This window comes from Passer montanus, unplaced genomic scaffold (assembly GCF_014805655.1).
Source record: "Passer montanus isolate IOZ18808 unplaced genomic scaffold, ASM1480565v1 scaffold11, whole genome shotgun sequence".
Taxonomy (NCBI): domain Eukaryota; kingdom Metazoa; phylum Chordata; class Aves; order Passeriformes; family Passeridae; genus Passer; species Passer montanus.
The window spans coordinates 11,313,102-11,337,872 of NW_024357613.1; the positions used below are offsets into that span (position 1 = coordinate 11,313,102).

Here is a 24,771-nt window from a genome sequence, read left to right on the forward strand (position 1 = left end):
CACGCTTTCAGTACTTCCATTCTTAGTATCTTGGGATCTTTCTTGTTATATGTTTACCTTGAAAGTGTCGTTTTTTCTCATAATACAAAAAATACAAAAAGATGCACCCTTTTTCTGTTAAGAGGTAGAATTGCATTATATTCCAGAGATCCTATGGTCCTCTTTCAAAGAACATGCTGTGTTTTCTTCACTAAAATGTTTATTTAGAAGAAGAAAGATGGGTGTTTTACTTTGAAGTCATTCTGCAGCTGTTTTCCCGTAATGACACAGTATGGATTTTTTTAATGGATTATGTGGTATATGTTGAAAATAAAGCATCTCTGTCTTAATCTAAGAATTTGTGAGTCTAACTGGAGCTGAGAGAAGCTGGTGTTCTCAGGAATGTGTCTAAAACTCAAGAGGTTTATAGATTGTTCAGAGCCATATAGCTAATTTAAAAAGAAATATAGCAATGAAGAAAAGAAATTGGAAATGGCAGCAGTAGCTAGATTAGTAGCAAAGCTCAGGAGTAACGGGCTGCAAGAAGAGCTGCCCGTGAGTAGCGTTTGGCTGTAAATGAGCAAAGAGACTTTGTAAATGTGTCAAATGGCTTGTTGTGCATTAGTAAGGGAAGAGGGTGTGTAACAGCATTACAATACAGGATACCTGAGGAAACAACATTTGCGTATATAGACAGCACAGTCATGTTGTCTAACATTCATACCTTCCTTCCCCTACAGTCTTGTCTGCAGCCCCTGTTCCAGCAGCATCACTGACCCTTGGAAAAAGCCTCCAGAATTAATCCCTGAGGCAATTAGTATTTTCTTCTTCAGTTGTTTCGGCTGGGGTACTTCTGTCATACTACCCATAAGATTAAGGCAAAAACCAGTTTTTTATCATGTTAGAGATGTTTGATTTGGAGTTTCTCATTTCCTTTTGTTTGATAAGTAATGAGATTTGAAACCAGTTGTAGCTAATGTATGTGCCATGAGTGTTTAGTTTTCTTTTTTTTTTTTTTGGTCTCAGCGTTCTTGAATTCATTTGCTTTCTTACCTTACTGTAATTTTCCAAGTATTTACCATTGACCCCCTACAGATACCACTCTGAGAGTTACAGTCATATAGAAAACTGCATTTTCAAAGTGGTAAGCAGACTCTTTTATGGTAGCTTTCCTGTGCCCAGTGGTATGGAAACATACTGTGATAAATGTGAGCATTAGGACATGCAGATTATGTCTCATTATAATAACATATTAATAGACAGTTTATTTTCCACTTTGAAAAGATGGCAAAACAAAAGGCTTAAGCTCTGTTTTTGAACCATAAAGTTATTGCTCACTACCAACTAAAAACTGCTGAGAAGGATCCTGGAAATGAAAGGTTTGTTTTAGCAATAGATGAGCATAGATGTTGCAGATATTTATCATCTGTTTTGCGTTGAGCCTTCATACTTGCCACAGTGGAATAACTGATCAGGTCATTGTAAAACTGCCAGATTTCTTGTGCTGTAGTGCAAGTTGTGCTTTGCTATTGTCCTTGTCCTCTTTGTCACATTGTTATTTCACAAGCTTCAGTGTTTGTGTTCTGGCTCCCATACATGGGTGATTTGGGGTTGGCAGCATCTTTTGTTTTGCTTTCTTATGTTTTACAGAAATCATCTGGCAGAGAGAATGATTTGTCCATGATGATTTTAAGCTCTTGAACATGGTAATTTGTTGCTGCAGCTGTTCTTCTGTTATAACTGCATTGTCAAACCTGGTTTGGGTGTGCCTCTGCACACAGAGAGTGTAATTTGTTCTGAATAATTGAGGATACCTTGATGACAGCAGCTGTTTATGGGGCCAGCTCCTATGCTTGAGTGAGTGGCAGTAGGGACTGTTTTTTCCTTTGATGTAGACATCCCCACGCTTAGTTTCCATAAATGTGATTGCATTTGCATTTTCTTTTGACTAGAATATAATACTCAGACAGTATGGCAGTGTGCTCAAGTTTCTAGGAGTTTTAGGCAATTTAGGAAACTTATTGTAGATAATTGTCTTCTCAGAGAAAGTAGTGTCCTAAATTTGTATTTCTTTATTGTTTCCATCAGAAAATACTCATTTCATACCATGTTTGTCATCATAATTGTTCTTTATTAATCTGTTCTGATTTTTGAAATAAGTTCTTCATCTTTTATTTTCTCTTAGAGGCTTTTGTTGATAGTGGAGGCAAATGAAATAAAGGCAGTGTGATGGATAACAGTCAAAGAGAAAGAATAAATAAAAAAGTAGATTCTAAGTAAAATTATAAATATTAGACCCTATTAGAAATTAATTCTAATTGAAAGGAGAAACAAAAGATGTTTTAGGCATTTTTTACCATTTCTTAGTCGTTTATTGTTTTAAAGAATGAGAACATCAGCCAAGATCAGGTTTGAGGGGGGAAAAGAAAGCAAATTGTTACTGTACAGTTTATAGGCAGAGAGTATCTACATTTATTAGGCTTTTTAGAGGTGAATTATTTTGAATCTGAACTGAACAAATGAGGTTGAACTTGATAAATGAGCTTGAACTTGTAGTACCTTTGTGAAATGCAGATGATAATGTCTTTAAAATAAATTACTCATGAATAAATCAAGACGTTGAAGTTGCAAAGGGTGAGAGATGGTATAATAGGGAAATTCTTTGACTAGGAAATTGTTTCTGAGACCTTTCTTTATAGTATATGTAAAATGAATGGTGAATATCATGAATGAGAAATATTTTAAATGTCAAATACTGATAACATTGGAGAAAAAGCAGTTGATGGCAAAAATTATTGTATTGAGAGGTACTGTGCTGGTTTAGGGCTAGTAAAAGGCAAATGCAGATTAAATTTAGATAAATGGAAAGGAATAGGATTGCAAACAATAACACAGAAGGTAGAAGAAATATCAAATGAGATAATTATGCAGGATATCAGCTTTGAAAGGAAACGGGATTGTAGATAATATCCTGTCTAATTAGAATACCTATAAAGAAGGTCACATGATCTAATTTCAGCCACCATAGACCCTGCAGGCTCCTTGTATAGGTGGTGGAAAACAGTTGAATCCAAGAGTGAGTCTGGGATCCTCTAAGAAGAGTGCCTGATGGTTGCCTCACTGAATCTTTCAAATCACTTTGTAGAGGTGCCAGTCTCTCTCTGTGAATTACATATAGAAACTAGCTCCTGAATTTTAAATAACTAATATAATGGCATAAATACTTGTCTTGCCTTTCTCTCTGGACGTTTCTAAGTATGAGATTAAAGGCTGGAGTAAAAACACATTCTTATTGTACAGCAATTTTAACTGGAAGTTAGCATTTCCAATATAATATTTCCCACAGACAAGTCCTGTAGCTCAAGATCACTTGAGCTACTGGTAATTGATTTTCAGATATCCATTTTTTCCACCACTTCTATCCTATAATAGAAGTCTTCTAAACCAGGTAAGTCCTGCAAGCTTAGGGTCTGTTAGAGCTCTGATGAAAAAGTTGGTGGCTCTTAGAGAAGGTTAGCAAATAAGGAACAAGTTGTAACTAAAAAAGATTATGCCCATGAAAGACTGGCCTGTAGGGAAAAAGATGAGATTTCCTACTAGTAAAAGTAGAGGGATGCTGATCTACTCAATGAAATGATAAATAGCACCTGTACAATTCAAAAAATGTCCTTGATATCTACAAAGCAGTAATCCTAGGGGAAAATGAAGCTGTACATGGACAGTAAATCAGGTAAGATTCTTTCCTTTTGAATTCTTTATATGTTTCTCTACTTGTGTAAATTACACTAAGATATTTAAATTCTTTCTTAATCAAATTTGGTTTTACAGTTCTTATTGCAAGGGTTACATATACCTTTCCTTGGCAGTTTTCCAGAATTATTATAGTATTGGTAAAGTTTCACGTTTGAGAGAGAAATGTATATTAAAACTCAATTGACTAATAGTGATGCAGTATCTTGTTATGTAATAGTCAGCAAAACCATTATTCATTTACTTTTTATTTGACAGTAGTAAAGCCACTGCGGTTTTATCTTTCTAGCATAAAGTGAGAATGAAAGTGAAGAGCAACAGAACTCAGTGCTATTACATTTCAGCAAATTGAAGTTTTCAAAATGCCACTTCTGCTTCTCTCAAAACGAAAAAAGGTTGATTGTAGAGACAATAGCATATTATATCTTTGGGGAAAATAGTTCAGAAATATTTGAAAATATCAGAAATGTGGCAGCATTGTTAGAACTGCTGTGCAGAGACTTTATTTGTATTGCTGAGAACTGTAGATGTTTTCATTTAGTGGGAAGGGAACTGTAAATACGCAATATTGCTTTTTATGTTACTAACTTCAGTGAGTTACTGTTTAATTGGTATACAGAAAAATTTCTGCCAGTGAGTTTACAACCAAATGCTGTAATGAAATGTCACTTCTTTTTAAAAAGTGTTACTTTCCCTTGGTTCACTGAAGTACTAAATCCATTTCAGTAAATGAATCTATTGATTTTAGCTTAATGTGTTGTAATAAAAAATATTTGAGCATGTTCTCAGTGGAAGATTCATGAGATGCCATGCTGGATTCTGTACCGGCAATGATGTGAGATTTTTCTCTATTTTTCATGCATGAAGTAGTGAAGTCAGCATTGTTTCGGAACAGAATTAATGACCTGGTGTCTGCTGGAAGCCAGTTGTCTCACTCAACTGTGCAGAAGTCACCCATGGACTCTGACTGGGTCAGCCAAGACCCTGATGGAGCTTTAAGTGGGAGGCAGTGAGGCTCTAGCCAAACAACCTCTTGCCCCTTGCAGAGGTGGCTCATGCTGACCGTGGTCCTCACTGCCTTGAGGAGCTGCCTATTGCCTGCATGATCCTGCTGCACCACACAAGAAATAAAACACCCCATTAGAGTTGTACATTAACCTACCCAGGTGTATTTAACAGTAATACACACAAGTGCAACCCAGCTTCTGCTTCATTTGGTTAGTAGGTCATGGTTAGCCATGCTTGATTGGTGATTGTTGCAGGAGCAGATTAACTACATGTTGTAGCATTTCTTTTAAACCTTGCTGGAATGTAGGGAGGAGGCTGGTCTGTAGTAGAAGCAATGTAAAGGAATATGCAAAAGTAGGATTAGAGACAAGAATGTTTTTGTTCTTTTAGAAAATAATGCAAGGTACAATCACTGCATTTTACTACATCATTACCTTCTCTTTCCACCTGTTACACTTTGGATACCATTAATGCATAGAAAGGGGTTCCAGAATAATTTAACTTCAATGGAAGGAAAGCAAAGGGTGCCTCTGATTAATTTAGAAGGACGTTTATAGATCAGTGAGTCAGGTTTTGGATTTACAACACTAAAGTTAATGTTAATGCAAACACTAAAGCAAACAGACCTTGAATTACTTAATTACTACCTTGTTAATATTTCATTCAGAACTTTAAGGAAAAGTCTGTACTAACTAATTACTAATTAGTAATTAGTGCCAGTAGTTACAGCAGGAAACTACAAACCAAGGCTTTTTCATTAATTTCTCCATTGTGTGCACTCTTGCCTGACAAATCAACTCCCTTTTACCTTGGACTTTTCAACTGCAGAATTACGTACATACAGCTGTTTTATCTAAAGCATGCTAATGAAATGAGTTTAGCATTACAAGTTACTTATACACATTACAAGTGTGTAAGAATACCCTTTGAGATTATTGGAAAAGAGATTTACAGAGTTGCCATTGCTGTTACTTTGTTTTTCTTTCTCTTAATTCTGTTCTTCTAGGGAAGAGCCTTCAAGGATTTTTTTTTTTTTCCTGGATGGCAATCTTAGTGACACTGGCTGTCTCTAGAAAGCTTATGATGTTACTTCAAATATTATTACATCAGGTGGAAAGCAAAACAAATGTTTTTAGCTGTATTTGTTAGGGAACTAAAGCTGTTTTTGTCCTGGGCCTTAGGTAGGGGAGGACAGCAGCTCAAACACAAGTGTAGCACTTGAGTAGAGAACTCAAATTAGGCTCAGAATTATGGGGAATTTAAGAATTGGCCCATGCAGAGATCTTTGTGATAATGGTTTTCTTGGAGACATCATATGGTGAGAAAACCCAAGAGACTTTCCTTGGCTTTGCTTACCTTAGCTTTTGCAGACTAAGTGGGTGAAGTCGTTTCATGAAATAAGAATGAAGACTAAATGTTGTTGCTCGCTTACTTTGTTACTGATGCCACATATAATAACAAAATGTATGGACAAAGCTGTGAAAAGTGTGCTCATGTACAGCAGACTTTCCCAGATTTCCTACCTTTCAGGACTTTGGCAGGACCAGCTATTAAACCATTGATTATTTCCTGTTATCAGCATTCACCATTTGAAGTTGCAATCCCTTTTAGCTGACAGTAAAACAAAAACTCAGATACAGTCTTTATTCATTTGTCTGGAAACACTGCTGCCCAAACAGACCAAAAAGTTTATAGATTTCTCCAACCAGATGTTGCAAAATCCATTATATCTTCTGAAGCCAGTTGTGTCTCTTGGAAGTCGATGAATATTGTCCATTCCTCTGCCTCGTGATTACTGCAGTCTGTGTTGCTCCACCCCATATCCATTACCATGGTGTCCTGGGAAATCTGGCTTCCAAACTCTACATACTCATTAATAACAAAGCATGGAAAGGAAAGAGGAGCTTGCAATGAAAGGTAAAGCAGTGAGAATCCCTCTATAGCCTCATTTATCGACAAATTTGTGCCATTGATAGATTAGCCCTTGCTTACCTTTCTTTCAACAGACTGACCTCATCAGCTGGCAGGCACCCTAAAACCACTTGCAGTTACTGAGCCACGATAAACTTCTCTGTCGAGCCCCTTACATTCTGTAGCCCCACAGTGATCAAGAAGACCTGTGTGCTTAGATACTAGATTGTAGGTCAGATTATACATCATGTCATTAATTGCTTTTGAAGAAGGAAAAAGCTTTCTGTGTCTTAAGCCTCAAAGCCAGTTAGGCTTTGAAGTTTAAAGGAAACCATTCAAGAAAGGGGAGGGAGTTCATGCCAGCTCAATACTATAAAGGGAGATGAGAAGTGGGTTAGGGCAGTTGACTTTCACTACAGCACTTCCTTTGATCAAAGCTAATTTTTGAAAGTCTGCGTTAAGTCAGCAGCTATTAATCTTTTTGTTGTGGGGTATTATCTGTAATGGAAAAAAAAAGATTATTTTCCTTCTAATTGAAATCTTAGAAGGAAGAAAAATCCCTAACATGACTTTTGCAACTTTTTTCTCAACACATCTTTGCTTTATTATTTTGATGTCATAGCACTGCTGTGATTATTTTTGTTGTTGTTGTTATCGTTGTTTGGCTCCACTTGGCTTTATGTTGTATATTTTTGCAGTGTACCATCAAGGCGTTTATCAGCTTCCTCAAGTGGTTCTAACAGTCACCTAAAACTCATCCTATTAAAACTCATTATTTACAAAAATAAAGGTGGAATCAGTAGAGTTGTGAAGTCCAACCTCAACAATTAGGTGAAGGAATGCCACCTCAAAATGGGATGGTTTTAAAAATCATTGTGGTTTGACTTTTCTTGTCATATATTACAAAAATTAAAGTTTGTGCTCTGTTATTGTCATGGTTTAAGTTCATCCAGCAGCTAAGCCTCACTCACTCACTCACTCACTCACTCACTCACTCACTCACTCACTCACTCACTCACTCACTCACTCACTCACTCACTCTTAAGCCTCACTCACTCACCTCACTCACTCACTCACTCATACCCCCAGCATCAGAACCTGGGAAAGAATAGGAAGGGTAAAGGTAGAAAACTCATGAGATGAGATAGAGACAATTTAATAGGGAAACAAAAGTTGTGCACACAAGCAAAGCAAGGAATGAATTCCCTGCTTCCCATGGGCATTTAATAGGGAAAGCAAAAATTGTGCACACAAGCAAAGCAAGGAAATGAATTCCCTGCTTCCCATGGGCAGGTGGGTGCTCAGCCATCCCCAGGAGAGCAGGGCCCATCACACCTCACGCTGACTTGGGAAGACAAATGTCATCATCCCAAATTTTCCCCCTTTCCTTCTTCTTCCCCTGCCTTATATACCGAGCATGATGTTCCATGATCTGGAATGTCCTTGGTCAGTTGGGGTCACTTGTCCTGGCTGTGTCTCCTCCCAACCAAGCTCCCCCCAGCGCCTTCCCCACCAGCCTGGCAGTACAAAAATCAGAAAAGGCCTTGGCTCTTTGTCTCCACGTCATCATCACTGTGTTCAGCAAAAATCCAAAACACAGTCCCACACCAGCCACTGTCAAGAAAGTTAATGCTACTCCAGCCAAAACCAGCACAAGTATATAATACAAATACAAAACCTGAAAATGTCATTAAAAGATAAGACATTATTCTGCTGAAAGAGACTTCTCTGATTTCAAGATCTGACATTCATCCAAAAAACTATTACATGTACTGTGTAAAAGCTATGATGAGCAAGACTGAGCTCTCTTCTCTGGCTCTACACTTTGGTTCTTAGGAGACTTGGCTAATGACAAACCATTCAGTCTAATGGAGTAGATGGGGATCAAAAGAATTTCTATTTCCTATGAGTTCTGTAAATCTCTCTGTGTTCTAGTGTCAGATTTGTGAGTAACTAGGAGTTGCCTCCGAAATTTATGATGAAAAAAGTTACTATTTTTTGTAAATATATGCTCTGCAAAAACCAAAACATATTCAATATGGGAGATTAAAAGCAAGTTGGGTATTTCTGGTCTTAGTTTATCTGCACATTCTCTCTGTACAATCCCAACGTTTTCAAGTATTAATAGGGTTTCTAGATGTTGAAAACATTTATAAATTTATAATCTTGCTCTCTACCCCCATTTTTCTAATAATGCCTGCATAGCATATTTAATAATTTACATACCACTTAGATACCAGTATTTGATAAAGTCAGTATGCCAAATTCAGCCTCCAATGATATATTCCTTTGTTTGGCTACTATAGTGCAAAATACAAAGTAAAATTTTGATTATATCTTTCTTAATGTTGTTTTTCAGTAACATTCTGAGGCAAAGAAATTTGAACCATGGGGGAAGCAGATCTGCTAAGAAACCAGTTTGGGCTTTGTTAGGCAGGCAGTGAAGTAGACATATGAATATATTACATATGATTATCATAAAATTAGGGCCTGGAAATGGAACAGTCATGCTGCTGCATTTTAGACAGTACATTTATAATAAGCTGTAATAAGGTAAACACTTTGAATGGATATAAGAAGAGGCATTACTTGTGATCACAAACGTGTGTTCAGTTCATGCTTTTGAAGCTCAATTTAACACAGCAAACAAATTTCCTCATAGTGTTGACACAGTTGTTCACAGTGGTGAATTTTGATTTATGGGGAAAAAACTTAAAGCAAGTGGTTGTTTGGGATCTAAATGGAAGAAAAGAATATGATTGTTAATGGCTGTAATTTGAAAGCTGTGTGCAGTTGCGAGTGAAAGTGGATTTAAAAGGCTCACTTGCAATTACTTGATACTTTGGATTTTAGTTTAAATTTCTTTTGGTGTATTCTGATATGATTTGGCATCTTTCTGAAAAGTACAAACCCACGGTTTCTAGAGAACATTTCAGAAGCCAAATGTGAAATAATGAGAATTATGTTTAGGGCCCAATTCTGATGACACTAGTGCAGGCTAATTGATCTTCTGAAGCTGCTCAAAGGCATAAAATTTACAAGGTTAAGAGCTTGTAGAGCTGAATCCCACATAAGTAGCCATCAGATAGTGTCTGAGCTTGTAAAAGTAGTTTTTCCTTCCATAGAAAGGCTAATGGGAAGCTCCTGATAGCCCATCCCTGTGGAGTCTTCCTCTAACCCATCCCTGGTTGTGTGACAGCAAGTGACAGAACCCCTTGTATGGTGTAAGAAGTACAGGTAAAAAAAGATTAACTTTGGCTCCTACAATAGCAAGAGCTTGCATACAGATGAAAAACAGTAATATGAGAAAGTACCCTCTAAAATCTATGTGTGAGAAGCACAAACGTTTGTCTGGAAATCCATCCTATTGGAGGTGAATTCCAGCATGTGAAAGGCAGCAAATGTCAGAAAAACTCCTTGTCCTATTCTGACACAATCATCTAAGTTCTCTCATTTATTTTGAGGTGTAGGAATAGTGTTGCCAAAGTGATTATAAAATAGTGATAGCATTGCTTTGTCTCTGGAAGACTTGTTTGGGTTTCTACTGATAAATTATTAACAAGATTTCAGCTACCCTGTGTCACGAGATTTCTTGGTAGCATGAGTGTAAGTACCTGAGGAGTAATTAAGATTGGGTTTAGAGAACCTAATGGGGGGTAAATGCTTTCCCTGTGGTGTGGTCACAAACTATCTCTTTCTTCCCCATTTGCAAACTGAGAATAATAAACCTTAAGAATTAATAATTTATGAATGAGCTAAGTGGTGTTTTCAAACTATATTCTTTACTAGTAATGTATAACTCTCATCTCCTGGATCTTTGTGTCTCATTATGCAGCACTCCCTGTTTGGGGCAAGCTCCCTTTTGCAAAAGCAGTCTGAGTGAACAAAGCACGAATGAGGGTTAAGACTGGCTTTTCACAAGCTAGATCATGGCAAGCAGAGGTACAGTCCTCAAAATGTATCAGGCTGTGAGTGAAATATTTTCTCACAGAATCATTTCTATATTATTATTTCAGCTTTTTTTTTTAATCAGACTGCACTGTATATCCTTGTTATCTTCCCCCTTGTACAGTTGCTTACCTTTCTGATGGGGTGTTTTTTTTCTTCAGAAACCAGTGAATTCCTTGTCCTTCACTGAAAGTTTTTGGTGGTTTGGGTTTTTTTTTTTTGTTGTTTTTTGATTTGTTTTGGTTTGGTTTGGATTTTTTGGTCGTGTTTGTTTGGGGTTTTTTTTCTGAGTTTTTTTTTTGTGGGGTTTTTTTGTTTGTTTTTTTGTGGGGTTTTTTGTGGGTTTTTGTTGTTGTTGTTTATTTGTTTTTTGCATAACCTGAACAGTTCTGCAGTTTGCTGTGGCATTTTACTACTACAAAAATATCTCCCTGTTTTTCTTTGGAACTTAAACACTTTCAAGTTTCAGCACTGTCTCCAGGGCTTATTATTATTAGCACAATTATTTATGATGTGCCAAAACCAAGGTAGCTATCTTTGGCCTCTGCAAAGTTACCCCAGGTGCTTGCAGAGCATTGTTTTTACCTCTTCTTACAAATTCATGAGCTGTAGAGCAGGTGAAGCTCTGTTTGCAGCAAATGCACATCCTCTCTGCAGTAAGGTCACACTGACAACTTGCTTTGAGAGCTCTGTTGCTGCTCTCAAATGCCTCTCTTAATGCCTGGGTGTTTCTGCAGCTCCCTTGAGAGTTTCTTGCGCTTTCATCAGCGTGCTGAGGGTCAGAATTATATGAGCTGCTTTTCAATAAGACTTTATTTAAGAACTCATCACAGCAGAGCTATGCCAAGTTCACAAAGCTCAGCACAGAATTCTTCAGTTTCTCAGTTTTTACAGGAGATGTACAGATTTTTTTCTTTAATCCAGAGACCTGTGATGATTAGAGTGCAGAGAAAAGGGATATGAATCTAGGAGGACAATAATTTATTACTTTGTTTCATTTAACTGTTCAAGATGTGTATGGACACCCAAATTTCTGTGTCCCATTCTTGATGATGATTAAAAGAAAATAGGACTTCTTAAAGCTTTAGAGTTTTCTCAGGAATTAGGTGGAAGATCAGCTGCTCTTTGAGTAATGTAGATGCCTGAACTATAATGCCCAAAATTGTTCAAAGAGTTTATTGGTTTGCTGTGGCAAGTGGCTTTACCATTGAGTAAAATGAGATGTATAAAAGTATAAAAAAGAAGTCTAGAAGAGTGATCATTGAGGAAAATATTTGTGCAAACACTTGTCTATTTCCACATCTTGGTCTAAGCATTTACCAGTTACCAGCTTTCTCATACATACCAGAGTGTTCCTCTGAGAGTCAAAACCAAAGCTCAGGAAAACATTGCTTTCTTACAGATAGTTCAAGTGGTGTTACAAGGTCAGGTGTACAGGAGACCTTCCAGGATACATTGAGAAACCTATTTCCACCTGGCACTGAAAGTCATTAAACTTGTAATATCACTGATAAGAGGAAAGCTTTTTATTTCTGATGTTTCCATCTGTCACTTGCCAGGAAAACCCTAGGACTCCGACCCATTATATGTATCAGAAAACAGTAGCCATATTTTTAATTACTACATGTAAGAATGAGAGATTCTTTGAGAACATATTATATACTAAAAAGAAAGACTAAATAATGAACTGAGAGTGATAGGCACTGGAAGTGAAAAACAAAAACCAAACAAAATCCACAATTTTAAAAAGCCTCATTCTTGTAATTTGGAGACATGATTCTTCTTCTTTGCTTTTCCCATGATTCTATTGTGCTTGGTGTTAACATTGTGGTTTAATGAACGTGAACAAAAGTGCTAAAATTTTATATTTCTTAATATTCTTTTTCAGGCATGACGTCTCAAAATTGGAGCATTTTTGTTTCCTTTGTACAAAATAAGCAGCATAGTTGCACTTAGAAGGCTTTATTAATGTTAAATAACCATCTCAACTGCGTTGTGTTTACCCAAGCTGATAACCATTTGTTGGGTAAACATTCCTTAAAAAAGAAACACAATCAGTATGTTTAGTTTAGCAAGAAATCTATAGTTTGATAAAATAATCTGTTGTATTGTATAAAGAAATAGATATTAAGCTGAATTACAAATCTGTTTGGACTTGAGTAAAAATGCAAAGCAGATTAACTGATTAACTTTTTCCAGCAGACAGTATTCTTGTGGTTCAGTATACACAACTTATGTGAACAAGCATTTAGTAACCACACAATTTGTAAATTTTTTCTTCTAGTGAAGTTTGACTATGAAAAGCATGAGGTATTTTATGTGAATGGGCAAAAAAAGTTCTGCAAAAGCATCTGAACAAACAGTCCAAGAGTTAGGAAGAAGCACTGAATGAACAGCTTGGGATCTGTGCTAAGTGCTGGACTGTGCCCTATAAGTGCTGAGGGCTCTAATAACTTCATGTCTACTGACTGTCTTAGATGTTTTTACTCAAATTATTAGAATTTCTTATATTCATGACTTCACCAGCAATCACATGTAAAAGTGCTTTCAAAGGATCCCTGTTTCTCACACCTCATTTCCTCTCAATGGCCTTGGTTTGAGATGAATGTCCTTGGAGTTTATCACCTTTAAGTGTTGGGTCTTCAAAAAGATCTTGCTTTGAGTTTGGTTTATCTTTCTATCATCAGAAGCTGTTTTATTTTGTTACTGCTGCTTTATTTTTTTGTCTCCATCCTATTCCTTCAGAAGTCTTGACCCCTCTTTGTTTCCTCAAATTCCCATGCAATTCTTCTTTTTATTCCCTGACTGTTGTGATTGCATCTGCCTGATCTTCAGATGCTGCCTGATTGCTGTGGAGTCATAATACCAGTGGGCAGCTTAATTCTCCCTTTGTCTTGGACATTGCACACCACTGGAGAAGTTTGGAAATAAAGTCTCTTGTACTTTGCAGTTGTGTCTAGTCACAGCATTGGAGCCTAATGCAGAAATTGGAATTTGAGATGTGGTGTTTTGCTATAGAGGTTTTATTTACTAGACTGTCATTTGTGGCTGAATATATCCCAATACCCTCAGGACAGGGAGCTCGCACATGTCATGGATTTGGACAGTTCTTACAAGAATGTGATTTATTTTTGCAGGGTGACCTCCTAGGGGAGTTCTCCTGCAGTAAGAGACTAGGAAGCAACCAAAAGCTTTCTCCTTCATGACCACACAGCTGATAATTTATTTTGGGATGTGTCTCTTCCACTTGTTTGTTCACTTTGGCTGCAGGAGTGTATCCTAATGGAGAAAATGTAGTTATGATATCAGTAAGAGAAGGAATGACTTTCTTGGCTTATGTAGCTGCTCTAAACTTTTCTCGCCTCCAGGCATTGGAACTTATGTTTAAAAAAAAGAAAACAAACAGTTTGTGTATTTGAGCATATCAAAAGGAAATGCCTTCATTGCTCATGCTACCTATAAAAAGGCAGATTCTTCTTAGAAAGTAGAAACCCATTTCATTTAAAATCCATCTTGCTTTTATGTTACGGTTCCTTTTACTTTTTAATTCTCTGTTTGAAAATAACGATGTTTTTAATTTTGTAAGACTTCAACAGCTGCTTTTACTCATTTTTTCTCTCATGGAAGTGAAGGTTTTCTGCATCTACTATTATGATATTTTCTTCTGGGACATTAAAAATTGGCTGATGACGAGGGGTGTGGAGTAAGAATGGAAATGGGTGAATTGAAGAATGTTTTTCTATCTGTGTTTGGTAATAGGGAGGAAAGTGCAGCAAAACAAGCATTTAAAGAGAAAAGAATTTGAAATAGAATGTTTTAAGATTTTGCTTACAAGCATCACTTTATTTAAAGGGGATTGTTTACTAAACTGAAATAATTTCAATTGCTTTGGAAAAAACATGCATATGGAAACATAAGGCTTCTTTCAGCCAAGTCTCAAAATTTATTTAAAGGCTTATCTCCTTTTTTCTTTCTAAAGAACTTGAAAATGGGGAAAGTAGATGCATTTGTAAAGTTTAAGCCTGTCCATTTTACACAGGCTTTCTGAAATGCTAACTTAATTACCTTAAAACCTAAATTGGCATTGTTAGTGCCTTTTATGTAGAGTAGGAGCTTGCACAGGAATTTCATTCTCCTTTGGGGTTAAGGGTGATGAGACTAATGTTTGAGTGGAATGATGGACAAGTCTGACAGTCAGGTGCCTTGTGGAGAGACACAGAAAAGCATTGGCTGCTGGTAGTCAGCAGAGGTAGTAAAGGCATCTTCATGGGTCTGGAGGTAACTACATTCAATTTAAATTCTTCTCTTCTCAGCTGGATATATTAGGGTTTTATTCACATTTTGCTCTAATTTAACATAAGCTGTGGCTGCATGTTACTCATCTCAAAATTACTGTTATTCAGCCAGGCAAGAAAATTTGAAATGGGTTGGATATTTTAAGTTTTTTTATATATTTTTAATTTCTTCCAGAACATAGGGGATAGAAGGAGCCTGGAAAATTAGAGATTTCACAAGCCTTATCGGTCTTCATTCTTAGAAAAAGAAATAAACTTATGCCACTGAAGTTCTTCCCAGTGAATGGCCCAGATGATGATGATAGGGAAGATATAATCATGTAATCTGACATTCTTAGGCAGTGGTCTTGTATTACATCAGTCTGATTTGGTAATGAACTATTGCTGAAATAGGGATGCAGCTCAAAGCCCAGTTTTTTCCAGTCACACCTTGCAGACTAGCAGTAATGTAGTGAATCAGCTTCCCAAAGCATGCTCCTTTGTGTTTTTGGAAATTACTTCTGTCAGGCAAATAGGTTAGTTCCTGATAATTAGATCAAGTACAGGCAGGACCGCTGAACATTGCTGCTGCTGAAAATTTCCTTCCTCTTGAAAAGAAATAAGTGTATAAGTTGGTGTTTGTCCTTGCCCAGGACACAGTTGTTGCCCAGACCAGTGTGACTGTTCTGGTGCACACCACCTCTGACAGCCCCATGTCCAAGACTTGATCCTTTGGGATTCTAATTCTGACTGGCTGTCCGAAAATAGGCTAAGGAATAAATGTTTAATTAAGGAAGGCTCCATGGAGTCCTAGTGTGGTGGGAGTTTCCATCTTGAAATTGCTGAATGCTGGTTCAAGGCCTTTTATCAACAGTGTGGCAGAAGCACTGGCACTGTACCAGCACTGAGGATAAGCATTTTGGCTGAGAACTGCCATCATTCCTAACTGACCTTCTGTGAAGCACTAGAAGCTAGAAGTACCTCTCAGGAAGAGAAGTGATGGTGCATTATTCATATACTGCTATGGACTGTAATATTTAAAGGGAAGAAGGAGGAATAAACACACTGCAAAAGGAGAATTGAGAAGACACTCTGCTGAGGAACTCAGAATTAATTCCCAAAAGGAAGGAATTTCTGGACAGTTAAATCTGATTATTTCCCTGTCCCACTTTGAATCTAAAGTACCAGAAAGTAGCATGTGCATGACAGGTAGATGTAAGGTGTGAATTACAGATACAAGAATCACTGTGGCCTTGTTCAATCCTTTGTATAAACAATACCCTTTTAGAAGTCTACTAAGATGCAATAGTGGAAGAGTGTTTTTAATACTGAAAGTGTGTTTTGCTCAGAATACGTGTACTTTTAATCAAATGTCCAGCAGTTGCTAAAAGGTTATTTTGTGTTAGAATAAGTACCTATGTAAGATTAAGATAACTTAACAAATTACTGTGAATAGTAGGTGCTGTATTTCTTCCTTTGTAAAGTAATTATTACAACTTGCAACTGTTAAAGGCTCTGATCACCAGTTTGCTAATGGGAAAATTCATTTAAGTCAGTGCTTTAGCAGGTGTTCATATTTTGTGGAAAGATCCATCTTCCAGATTGCTAATGAATGGCCAAGCAAGTCTCTCGATAGTTAATAATATTGCTTAATTGCCACAGTCAGATAAAGCTGCCATCTAATTTATTGCTATTCTGAGTATCTGAACACTAGAAGAATGATAAGCCATGAGAAAACCTTATGAGGTGGGTGGTTAGTTGAAGTCATTACCTGCAATTTTATACATTTCCTTTTCCATCAGGTGATCTTTCTAATATTTCCCTGCTTTGGCAGAAAATCAGACATGTGGCCATACCCCCTGCTGCCCCCACTTCCACTAGGCAGCTGTTTTCAAAATAATATACCTTCCCAAGGCACTGCACAGCCAGGAGTTTCTTCCTGGGTTTATGCATCCATAGTAGGCTGGAAAAGGATGTTGTGTTTTCCTGAATGAAACATAATGCATCCATAAACACGTGTCAGTCAAACCTCTGGACTGCACGTAGCTTTTCAGTGCAGATGGAAGAAGTGCAGTGCTGTGTAGAGCATTCTGCAAAGGAAAAGATTGCTGATCTGAGCAATCTGATGGTCAACAGAAGATGCAAACTCCACTTAAATAGTAAATGATTTGAGGGCAAAAAACCTCTTTGCAGGTGCTAGAATGGATAAAGAATAGTGTGTGACATGAAAACCTGACTCGAACTCTGTCAGTACTGCAGCAGGACAGGACTTAATTTTAAGTGAGTTTTACAACAGTTTCTTAAAGTTCCATGTTCACTTGACAAGTAGAATCCTAGGGCTCCTTATCCAGGAGTGAACACAAGTATACAGATCAAATACCAACAATGTTAGGATTCTGCTTATCAAATCTTGTACTGTGCAGTACAAAGGACTTGATACATGCTCAGAACCATTTCCTTAATTAATTGTCTTTATCTGCGAGTTAATGGAAAAGGGGGTCATGGGTTTTTCCACTGTATGTGCTATTAAGCTGTCTGGAGACAGCTATGGCCTTTTTCAAATCTGCATCTCTCTGTCAGTAGTAAATTCCTGTGTCACTGCTCAGGAGCAAGTAGACAACAGAGGTGAAAAATTATGCTAATGAATTGCAATAACCACCTCCTTTTATGAGAGCGCTTATGCATAAGATCTTGAATCCAAAGTGTTACATTACCTTGTACAGCTTTTTATTGGTAAACTATAGCAACTAAATGCAGCTAGCAGTTAAACACAGATTCATACTGCTGAAGAGGCTCTTTGGAACAAAGTGAAGTATATGGGTAAAATTGTTAAAGTGTTAGATTAGGTTCTCAGGTTACCATGGTTACATGAAAATTTTTGCATTGTATCATAGATTAGGATGCATAGGATGAAGTAGCCAAAACAACTACGAAGTCCAATGCATATAAACTACATTTCCAAACCACACAGCGTTGCCAAATAGAAAGACAAATAGCTCAGGATATTGGCTGCTGACAAATCTATGAATCAATAAAGAGAGGCCTGGAGGAGATTTAGAATATATGCCATTTGAAAGTCTGCATTATTTTGAAGTTACAATCTTAATTTTTAAAGATAAATGAAGAAAAAGAAAAGAAGAAAAAACTTCAGTCATGAAAAGAGTGAAATTATTTTTGTAAGCTTTTTCCAGTATTGAAATCTGACATTTTGCTGTGAGACCTTCAACAAAGAAGGTTGATGAAACATGGATAATATATTTCGTGCACTTAGGCTGGCAGTAGCACTTAAACTGGAAGCAGTTTATTCCCATGGAAACCTATTTGCATTTGGGCCAGAAGTGACTTTTTTCCCCCCTCTGTTAGCACTGCTGATGTTTTAGCATAATATAATTGCTGAATATTGACAGCAAATTTTAAAAGTATTTTTTAAATGTTAAGTAGCTGAGCATATGTAAAATGGAGATGTATTCTGTGCAAATTTTTTGTGTAGGATGGAGGCATGTTGCTGAAAAATGCAGGGCAGCTTTTGATCTTCTATTATTTATGCCTAAAAGAAAGAAAAATTTGTGAATTAAAATCTGTTTATCCTAAACAATTTTTTTTATACAGGTGACAAAAGAACTCAAACAGTACGACAACAAAATTATAGAGTGCAAGTTTGAGAACAACAGCTGGGTCTTCATGAGACAGAGGATAGACAAAAGCTTTCCAAATGCCTACAGCACTGCCATGGGTGAGTAGAACAATTTGCTTTAGAAATTTCTCAGGCTAAAATTTTAATGTTTTACCTCTGTTCTGTTTCAAGTAGGAAAGGCACTCTGTGTTCCCATTTATGGTCTGAGTCCTGACTCCCCTAACTTATTAAAGTAATGCCTCATCTTGCAAATGCTTATCACTAGTTTTTAGATAGCATGAATCCTCTAGCTGCAGGGTTGTTTGATAAAGTCAGTCGAATCAATACTCTGTTGCAGAATTTAACAGGTAACACAGCATCAAGTGCCTAAGTCTCTGCAGAGCTGCATACACTTGTGCAAAGATGACTTTAAATGGCAGGGCATGCCTTTCAAGTCAGAGCCAAGAAAGTTTTTATTTACAATAGCATCACTTCAGCTGACATCAGTGCCTAGCATTGTGTTGGCTTGCTGGGCTGTAATGCAAAATGGCACATTATGAGTGGAATTAGTTAAACAAAAAATCCATTAGAATGCCAAAACCATTATTTGGCAGATGGGCTAGAAAATTAATAGGAGAAAAATGTCATCTTGGGTTTCAACAATAGATACACAAACAATGAAGCCAGGAAACTAATGAAAGGTGGGGGTATATATATGCAGAGTTGCTAAACTTTTATGTTCCTCTACCAAAAAACATTTTGCCAAATATTGTAAATTAAAGAATGATATTTACTTTGAGATGAAGCGTAAGAGTTTGAGTAGAAGTCTGTGCAAGGGTGAGTAGCAATAAATATATTGATACTGACTTTTGTTAAGTGCCAAAATGAAATTTAATCATAATTAAGACCATGCTAATTACTAGGGCTGATGTAGGATTTTCTCTAGACCCTTCTACTTGTATTTCTGCCTGAGCAGTTAGTAGATTTTCTTGAACAAACACAATGTGGTTATTTTGCTAGGAGATGATAAATCTGTTGGCACATTTAGGGAACCAGCACAGAGTGTAGCTGAAATACTTGCTGAACAGTCCTGTCAGGAAAGAGGAATGGACCACAAAAGTCATACAAGTATGACATCTCTTTGTGACCACGACCTAAATTTTTCTTCTCTGGTTCACCTTAGTGTTTCAATAGTTAGTTTTCCCTGGAGCTTTCTCTCTCTCTCTCTTTTTGTTTTTGGGTTTTTTTTATATGAATAGCATATTCGTCTTTCCTTCATTCTTAGGAGCATATGTATTTGTCCTTTTTCTCCTCTCATTTTCTCCAGTTTTGTTATTCCTGACCTTTTTTCTTCCAAAACACAGTAGACTTCCTAAAAATTAACATTAAAAGAAAATTAAATGCTACAGGAAGAATTTTTAAGATATATTTCAAATTTTCTATAGTAACTTTCAGAACAGAATGTTTTCTTTTGGCTTTGAGTTTTCACTTTTGATAATTTTTCAAAATCTCCAAAAGTCATACTTTTATCATTTGAGACTTCTTTCTCTAGATCATCTCTCCTCTATTAGCTTTCTCTTGATGAAAAAAGCTATTTATTTTTCCCCATTGTTGAAATAGCAACAAAATAAACATCTGTCTAAATCTTGCTTTTGGACTTTGTTACCTTTCAAATTGGAAACAGGAGGCCTTTTTGAGTGATTAAGTTAAGGCAGTGCTCAGAGGTTGATACACCAGTTACATGAGTTACACCAGTTGCCAAGAGACTGGAATTCTGTTCCTAAATTACTAGGAACTAGTAATCATAATGCTTCATAACTGCTAAATTCAAATACTGTGCAATTCTTAAAGCATCTTTTCACCAAAAATAGTGAGATAATTAAAATAATTCTAGAAAGGTGCTTTATTAATTGTAAGTAATCCTTTGGTTCTGGTGTTTTGCAGGAAAGAAAGGAATGTTTTTGAGAATCATTGTTATTCATAACAATGCCACATTGCAAGTAGATTTTAAGGACTCCTAACACTTAGTACTCTAGGGGTTCAGTAGATTGTTTTGCATGGAAATTGCATCCTTACTGTGGCCAGCCCTTACATGCTATCAATTACCCTCTAATCATTTTGTGCTTTCTTCCAAGGTAGTTGTAGGATTCCCACTTAATTTCGTGCTCCTTTTTTCCTTTTTTCCTTTTTTTTTCTCCTCTCTCAGGAGGACTAATTAGGGGAATACAAAATTACACAGGAAAGCATTAAAAAAATATTTCATTTGTTTAAAGTGAAATAAACCTATTTATTTGTTCTATAAGATCCCAGACTTACAAACTGTGGTCTGGGGAGTTGTGTTAAGTACCCCAAGAGTGGCTCTACATGTGTGCTTTGGCCACCACGCAGCACCGTGGCTGCTCCTCCATCATATTGGTCTGGTGTTCTAGACATGCCATTTGCTTGGTCTCAAGTCTTTCTGCCCCACGAAGGTATATGGGTTAAAAAAAAAAAAAGGGCCATGCATTGCAGGTTCAGGGTATTTATAGTACTTACTAGTGAAAAAAAATAAGTTGCCATAATTCAGGCATTTTCAATATTAGAAGCCAGTCTTGTTTCCATCTACTTGGCTTTGATGTGTGTTTCAAAGCCGTGTCTCACAAGGCCCTCGTTGCTGTTCCTTGCCTCAATAGCGTGCCAGTTCTTGGTTTTGTAGTTGCTTCAGGAAGCTTTACACACATATATGCCTTCAGTTTGTTTTAGAAAGAGAGACTCCCATGAGAGTAGAGGCCCACGGCATTGCTTTGCTCTCTGGGGGGCAGAGCAGAGATTCGTGACTCCAGACACAAGCACCTTGTCAAAGCGTGCGTTTAAGGCTTAATACTCGAGCCAGAGTATGTTGTTATTTTGCCAGGAGGGGGTGAAGTTATTGAAGTGCCGACTAGAACAAATCAGTTTAGTTACATGAGAATGTGTTCTTTGTTCCCAGCTGTCTGCAACAGCATCCAGAATCCAGTGACGAAGGAGATGCTGTTTGAGTTCATTGACAGATGTGCAGCAGCTTCCCAAGGACAGACTCGGAAGCACCACCTTGATCCTGACACTGAACTCATGCCACCCCCGCCGCCCAAAAGACCTCGTACCATAACATAGGGCCTTGGTCTCAGAGCATCGTGTGTGTACAGTTCTCCAGAAGGTGACATGCAAGTGTCAAGGCTGGGAAAACAGAGATCTGGATTGCTCTAAATACTTGTGTGTGTTTTTGAGTTTGGTTTTCGTTTTGTTTTGTTTTTCTGAATTCCACTTACAATGGACGTTGTTTTGTAACTGATAAATTCAACCTTACCTTATGGTATTTGAAGATTAAATTTCCAAAGGTTTAGACAAGAACCAAGTACAATGAAATCAGTGGAAAGCTGCCTTGTTTATATATGGATCTCTTTTCACCTTTAATTTATAATGTCAACAGTCTGGAACTGAGGAAATACTGGGATGCCGTACTTTTTAGGAGCTGTGTTTAAAAAAAGCAGAAGTGGTTTTTTTACTGTTGTTATTAAACTGGCTGTGATTTGTCACCCATAGTGTAACAGATCATAGTTTCCCTGCATTTCTGAGATTTGTGTTTAACAGCAAACAGCAATGTTGTTTGTGTTCTCTGTTGATTAAAAACTAAGCCGCCTTAGGTTACTCTAATTTTAAAATTAGCTGGGTTTTTGTTGTTGAAATATTAAAAAAGCGAATTCTTCTTGTAAATAGCATCCCTTTGAAACAAGGGAATGTGCTGGATGTTTGCTTTTTCCCCATGTTTGAACCTAATGCCAAATGTATAGTGGGCTGATTTTAGCTTTGCCTTGTTATCTGTAGATCAGAAATGTACCAAATCCTTAGTATTAAGGTCTCTGTTAAAGAGACTGTTTCTAGTACAGGGCTTAGTTCTCCACAGTGATACCACTGTAAATACTTCTAAAAAGTACACATCACTGTGATAAGCAAGAGTAATAAGCAGTGCTGATGAAGTCTTGCATCCAGGCACAAAATGGCAAAACAAATGCCAGGCAGCTCCTGTGTAAAGGAGAAGGTAGTTTAGTGGAAGAGAGCCACATCAGACAGGAAGTCTCTTGATTTACATAATTGCAGTAAGTCATTTTGGGGTGGTGGATGAGTGTCCCAGGGAACAGGACACTCATTTTCAAAGGTGGGGTTGGCTGTCCTGTGGCACTGTGCTCATCCTCTGGCTGACTTTCTTTCTTACCAAATGAAGAAGCACATGAATGCCCTAATGGCTTTTGTTGCAGCAGACTGGCAGATGTTCATAATATTAGTTTTGAGAAGCTGCCGTCTGGCTGTCTAAGGGAGGAGTTGTTCTGAGCTGGGATTAATTGGAAACCAAATGCAGATTTTAAAGTTTACTGTCCATTTATCAAGCAGGGATTGAATTGGCTCTTTCTATCATTTACTTAGTGTGTGAGTCATCCATGCATTCAGTAGTCTGATTAGTGAAGGTCATTAATTTGTTATAACTAAAATGCATTTCTGTTTAAATGAGTTTTCATGTTTGTAAACAAAATTTACTCCTGGCTTGTTTTTTTTTCTATATGAAAACTTTACGACTTTGCTTTGTGGTGGCTTCTCTGGTTGTTTCAACCTGTTGTATAAATGCACACGGCATCATTTAGATGGCGTTCCTGGTTTCTCTTTCTGGGATATTCCATATGTGTTTTAGAGAACTGAAGGAGTTATATAAGTTACTTTTTATACTACGGTAAAACTTGAGGGGAAAAAATACTTTCATCAAAGTTCTTTTTTTCAACTGTACATAGTTTCTGCACATTATCTATTCAAAAGATATAATATCACCTATGCAAGGTTGCAAAATGATATCTTAAAAAGAGCCTTATTAATTTGATGTGAAAACCTATGCATCCTCTGTGCATCTTGCATTGAAAAACACAGTTAATTATTTCTTTGCTCAGTATGAATAATTTCCCCCAGATTATACTTGTCAGTGAGATTGTCGTAACATACACTTTGTCACTGATCTCCCCGGTTCATGGCAATTGCAGTGTGTATGATAATTACAGCCTTCTCCTTGAGGTTAGGATGTTTCATTTTTTTAAGAATGTGTCCAGGTTATTTCTGTCTTTCTCCTTCCCAGCTCTTGCATCTTGTACTTCAACAAGACCTGGCTTCTGATTTACCTTTTACTCCAGAGTGCAGCACTGCAAGCTGTCTTCCATGTGCATTCCACTAAGTCCATGTATGTGTTTTGGCCCTTGTATTTTGACAGTGTCTTTTTTCCCACTCTCAGTTTGAAATGGATATTTTGAGAGTAATGATTCTGAAAAGGTACAGAGCTCCACGTTCACATTTGACTGTCAGACTCATCTTGCACTGTGACCTGTAGCTTTTCACAGAGGTCAATCACCTTTGCTTTTCTGGAAGGGGAGGCTCCTGGGGAAAAGTTTGAATGAAGGTGGTGAAAACAAATGGACTTCCACTTGGACAGGATGGGTTTCATGCCGTGAGAAACGTAAACCTCCTTTCTCTGCTACTAGATATTCAAGAGATGGAAGCTAAAAAGCAAAGAAGAGTCTGTGCCAGGAAAATAATGATGATGATGAAAAACAATACCCTAACTTGTCTACTCTTTGGTGTACAGCATGATTTCATCCACTGTTTTGTCATTTGTTAAATATATAATTAAAATTTGGGTTCAGTGGAGTTTCCAGAAAATGTAAGTACATTCCTCTAAAAACCGTGTATTATGTATTTTAATAAAGTCAATGGTTTAAAATACTTTCCCTAAAGACATATTTGCTTTTGATGCCTTTGCAGTGGAACTGTGGTACCAGTGCAAAGTACAAGGACATCTCAGTGCTACTGTTGTTTAGTCCTCCAAGAAAATGGCCCACATTTTTCAGTGGCTTTTCTCTGAGGCATGAGTACCCCAGCCCAGTGGTGCCCATGATCCGCTGTGCCTTTTTTGAGTGCAATTTGATTTTGCTGCAGATAGAACCAGAAGGAAACCAGTTGGTGCCTGAAGTACATATTCTATGACAGGCTAATGTTGTGTAGCTTATCTATTTAGTGTTAAGTGCAGCTGCATGAAAAGTTGTGCAAGAGGTCTGTAGTAGTCTTCCCTGACAATTTTTCATTCAGCATGACCCTACAGCTGGTAGCCCACCTTCTTGGATCAGCCCCTGGACTTGTATTGTAATAAGGCAGTTTCCATTTTCAAGCTGCAGCTGTCTAGGTGGCACTTTTCAGGAGCTAAAAAGCCTATCTTGATTTTTATAATTTCTTTCTAAT

The 24,771-nt window shown here is 37.2% G+C and overlaps 1 protein-coding gene across 2 annotated transcripts in view; it reads left to right on the top strand.

The window, feature by feature from the left end:
• The window catches only part of RNGTT (RNA guanylyltransferase and 5'-phosphatase), a 171,378-nt gene extending 147,120 nt beyond the window's left edge, over positions 1–24,258 (top strand). For both annotated transcript variants that reach the window (XM_039729316.1, XM_039729324.1), the window contains 2 exons: positions 18,480–18,603; positions 21,452–24,258. In XM_039729316.1, the coding sequence (XP_039585250.1) occupies positions 18,480–18,603; positions 21,452–21,615 (288 nt within the window). In that variant the 3' untranslated portion in view covers positions 21,616–24,258. The remainder of the gene's footprint in view (positions 1–18,479; positions 18,604–21,451) is intronic.
• Positions 24,259–24,771: the final 513 nt, after the last annotated feature.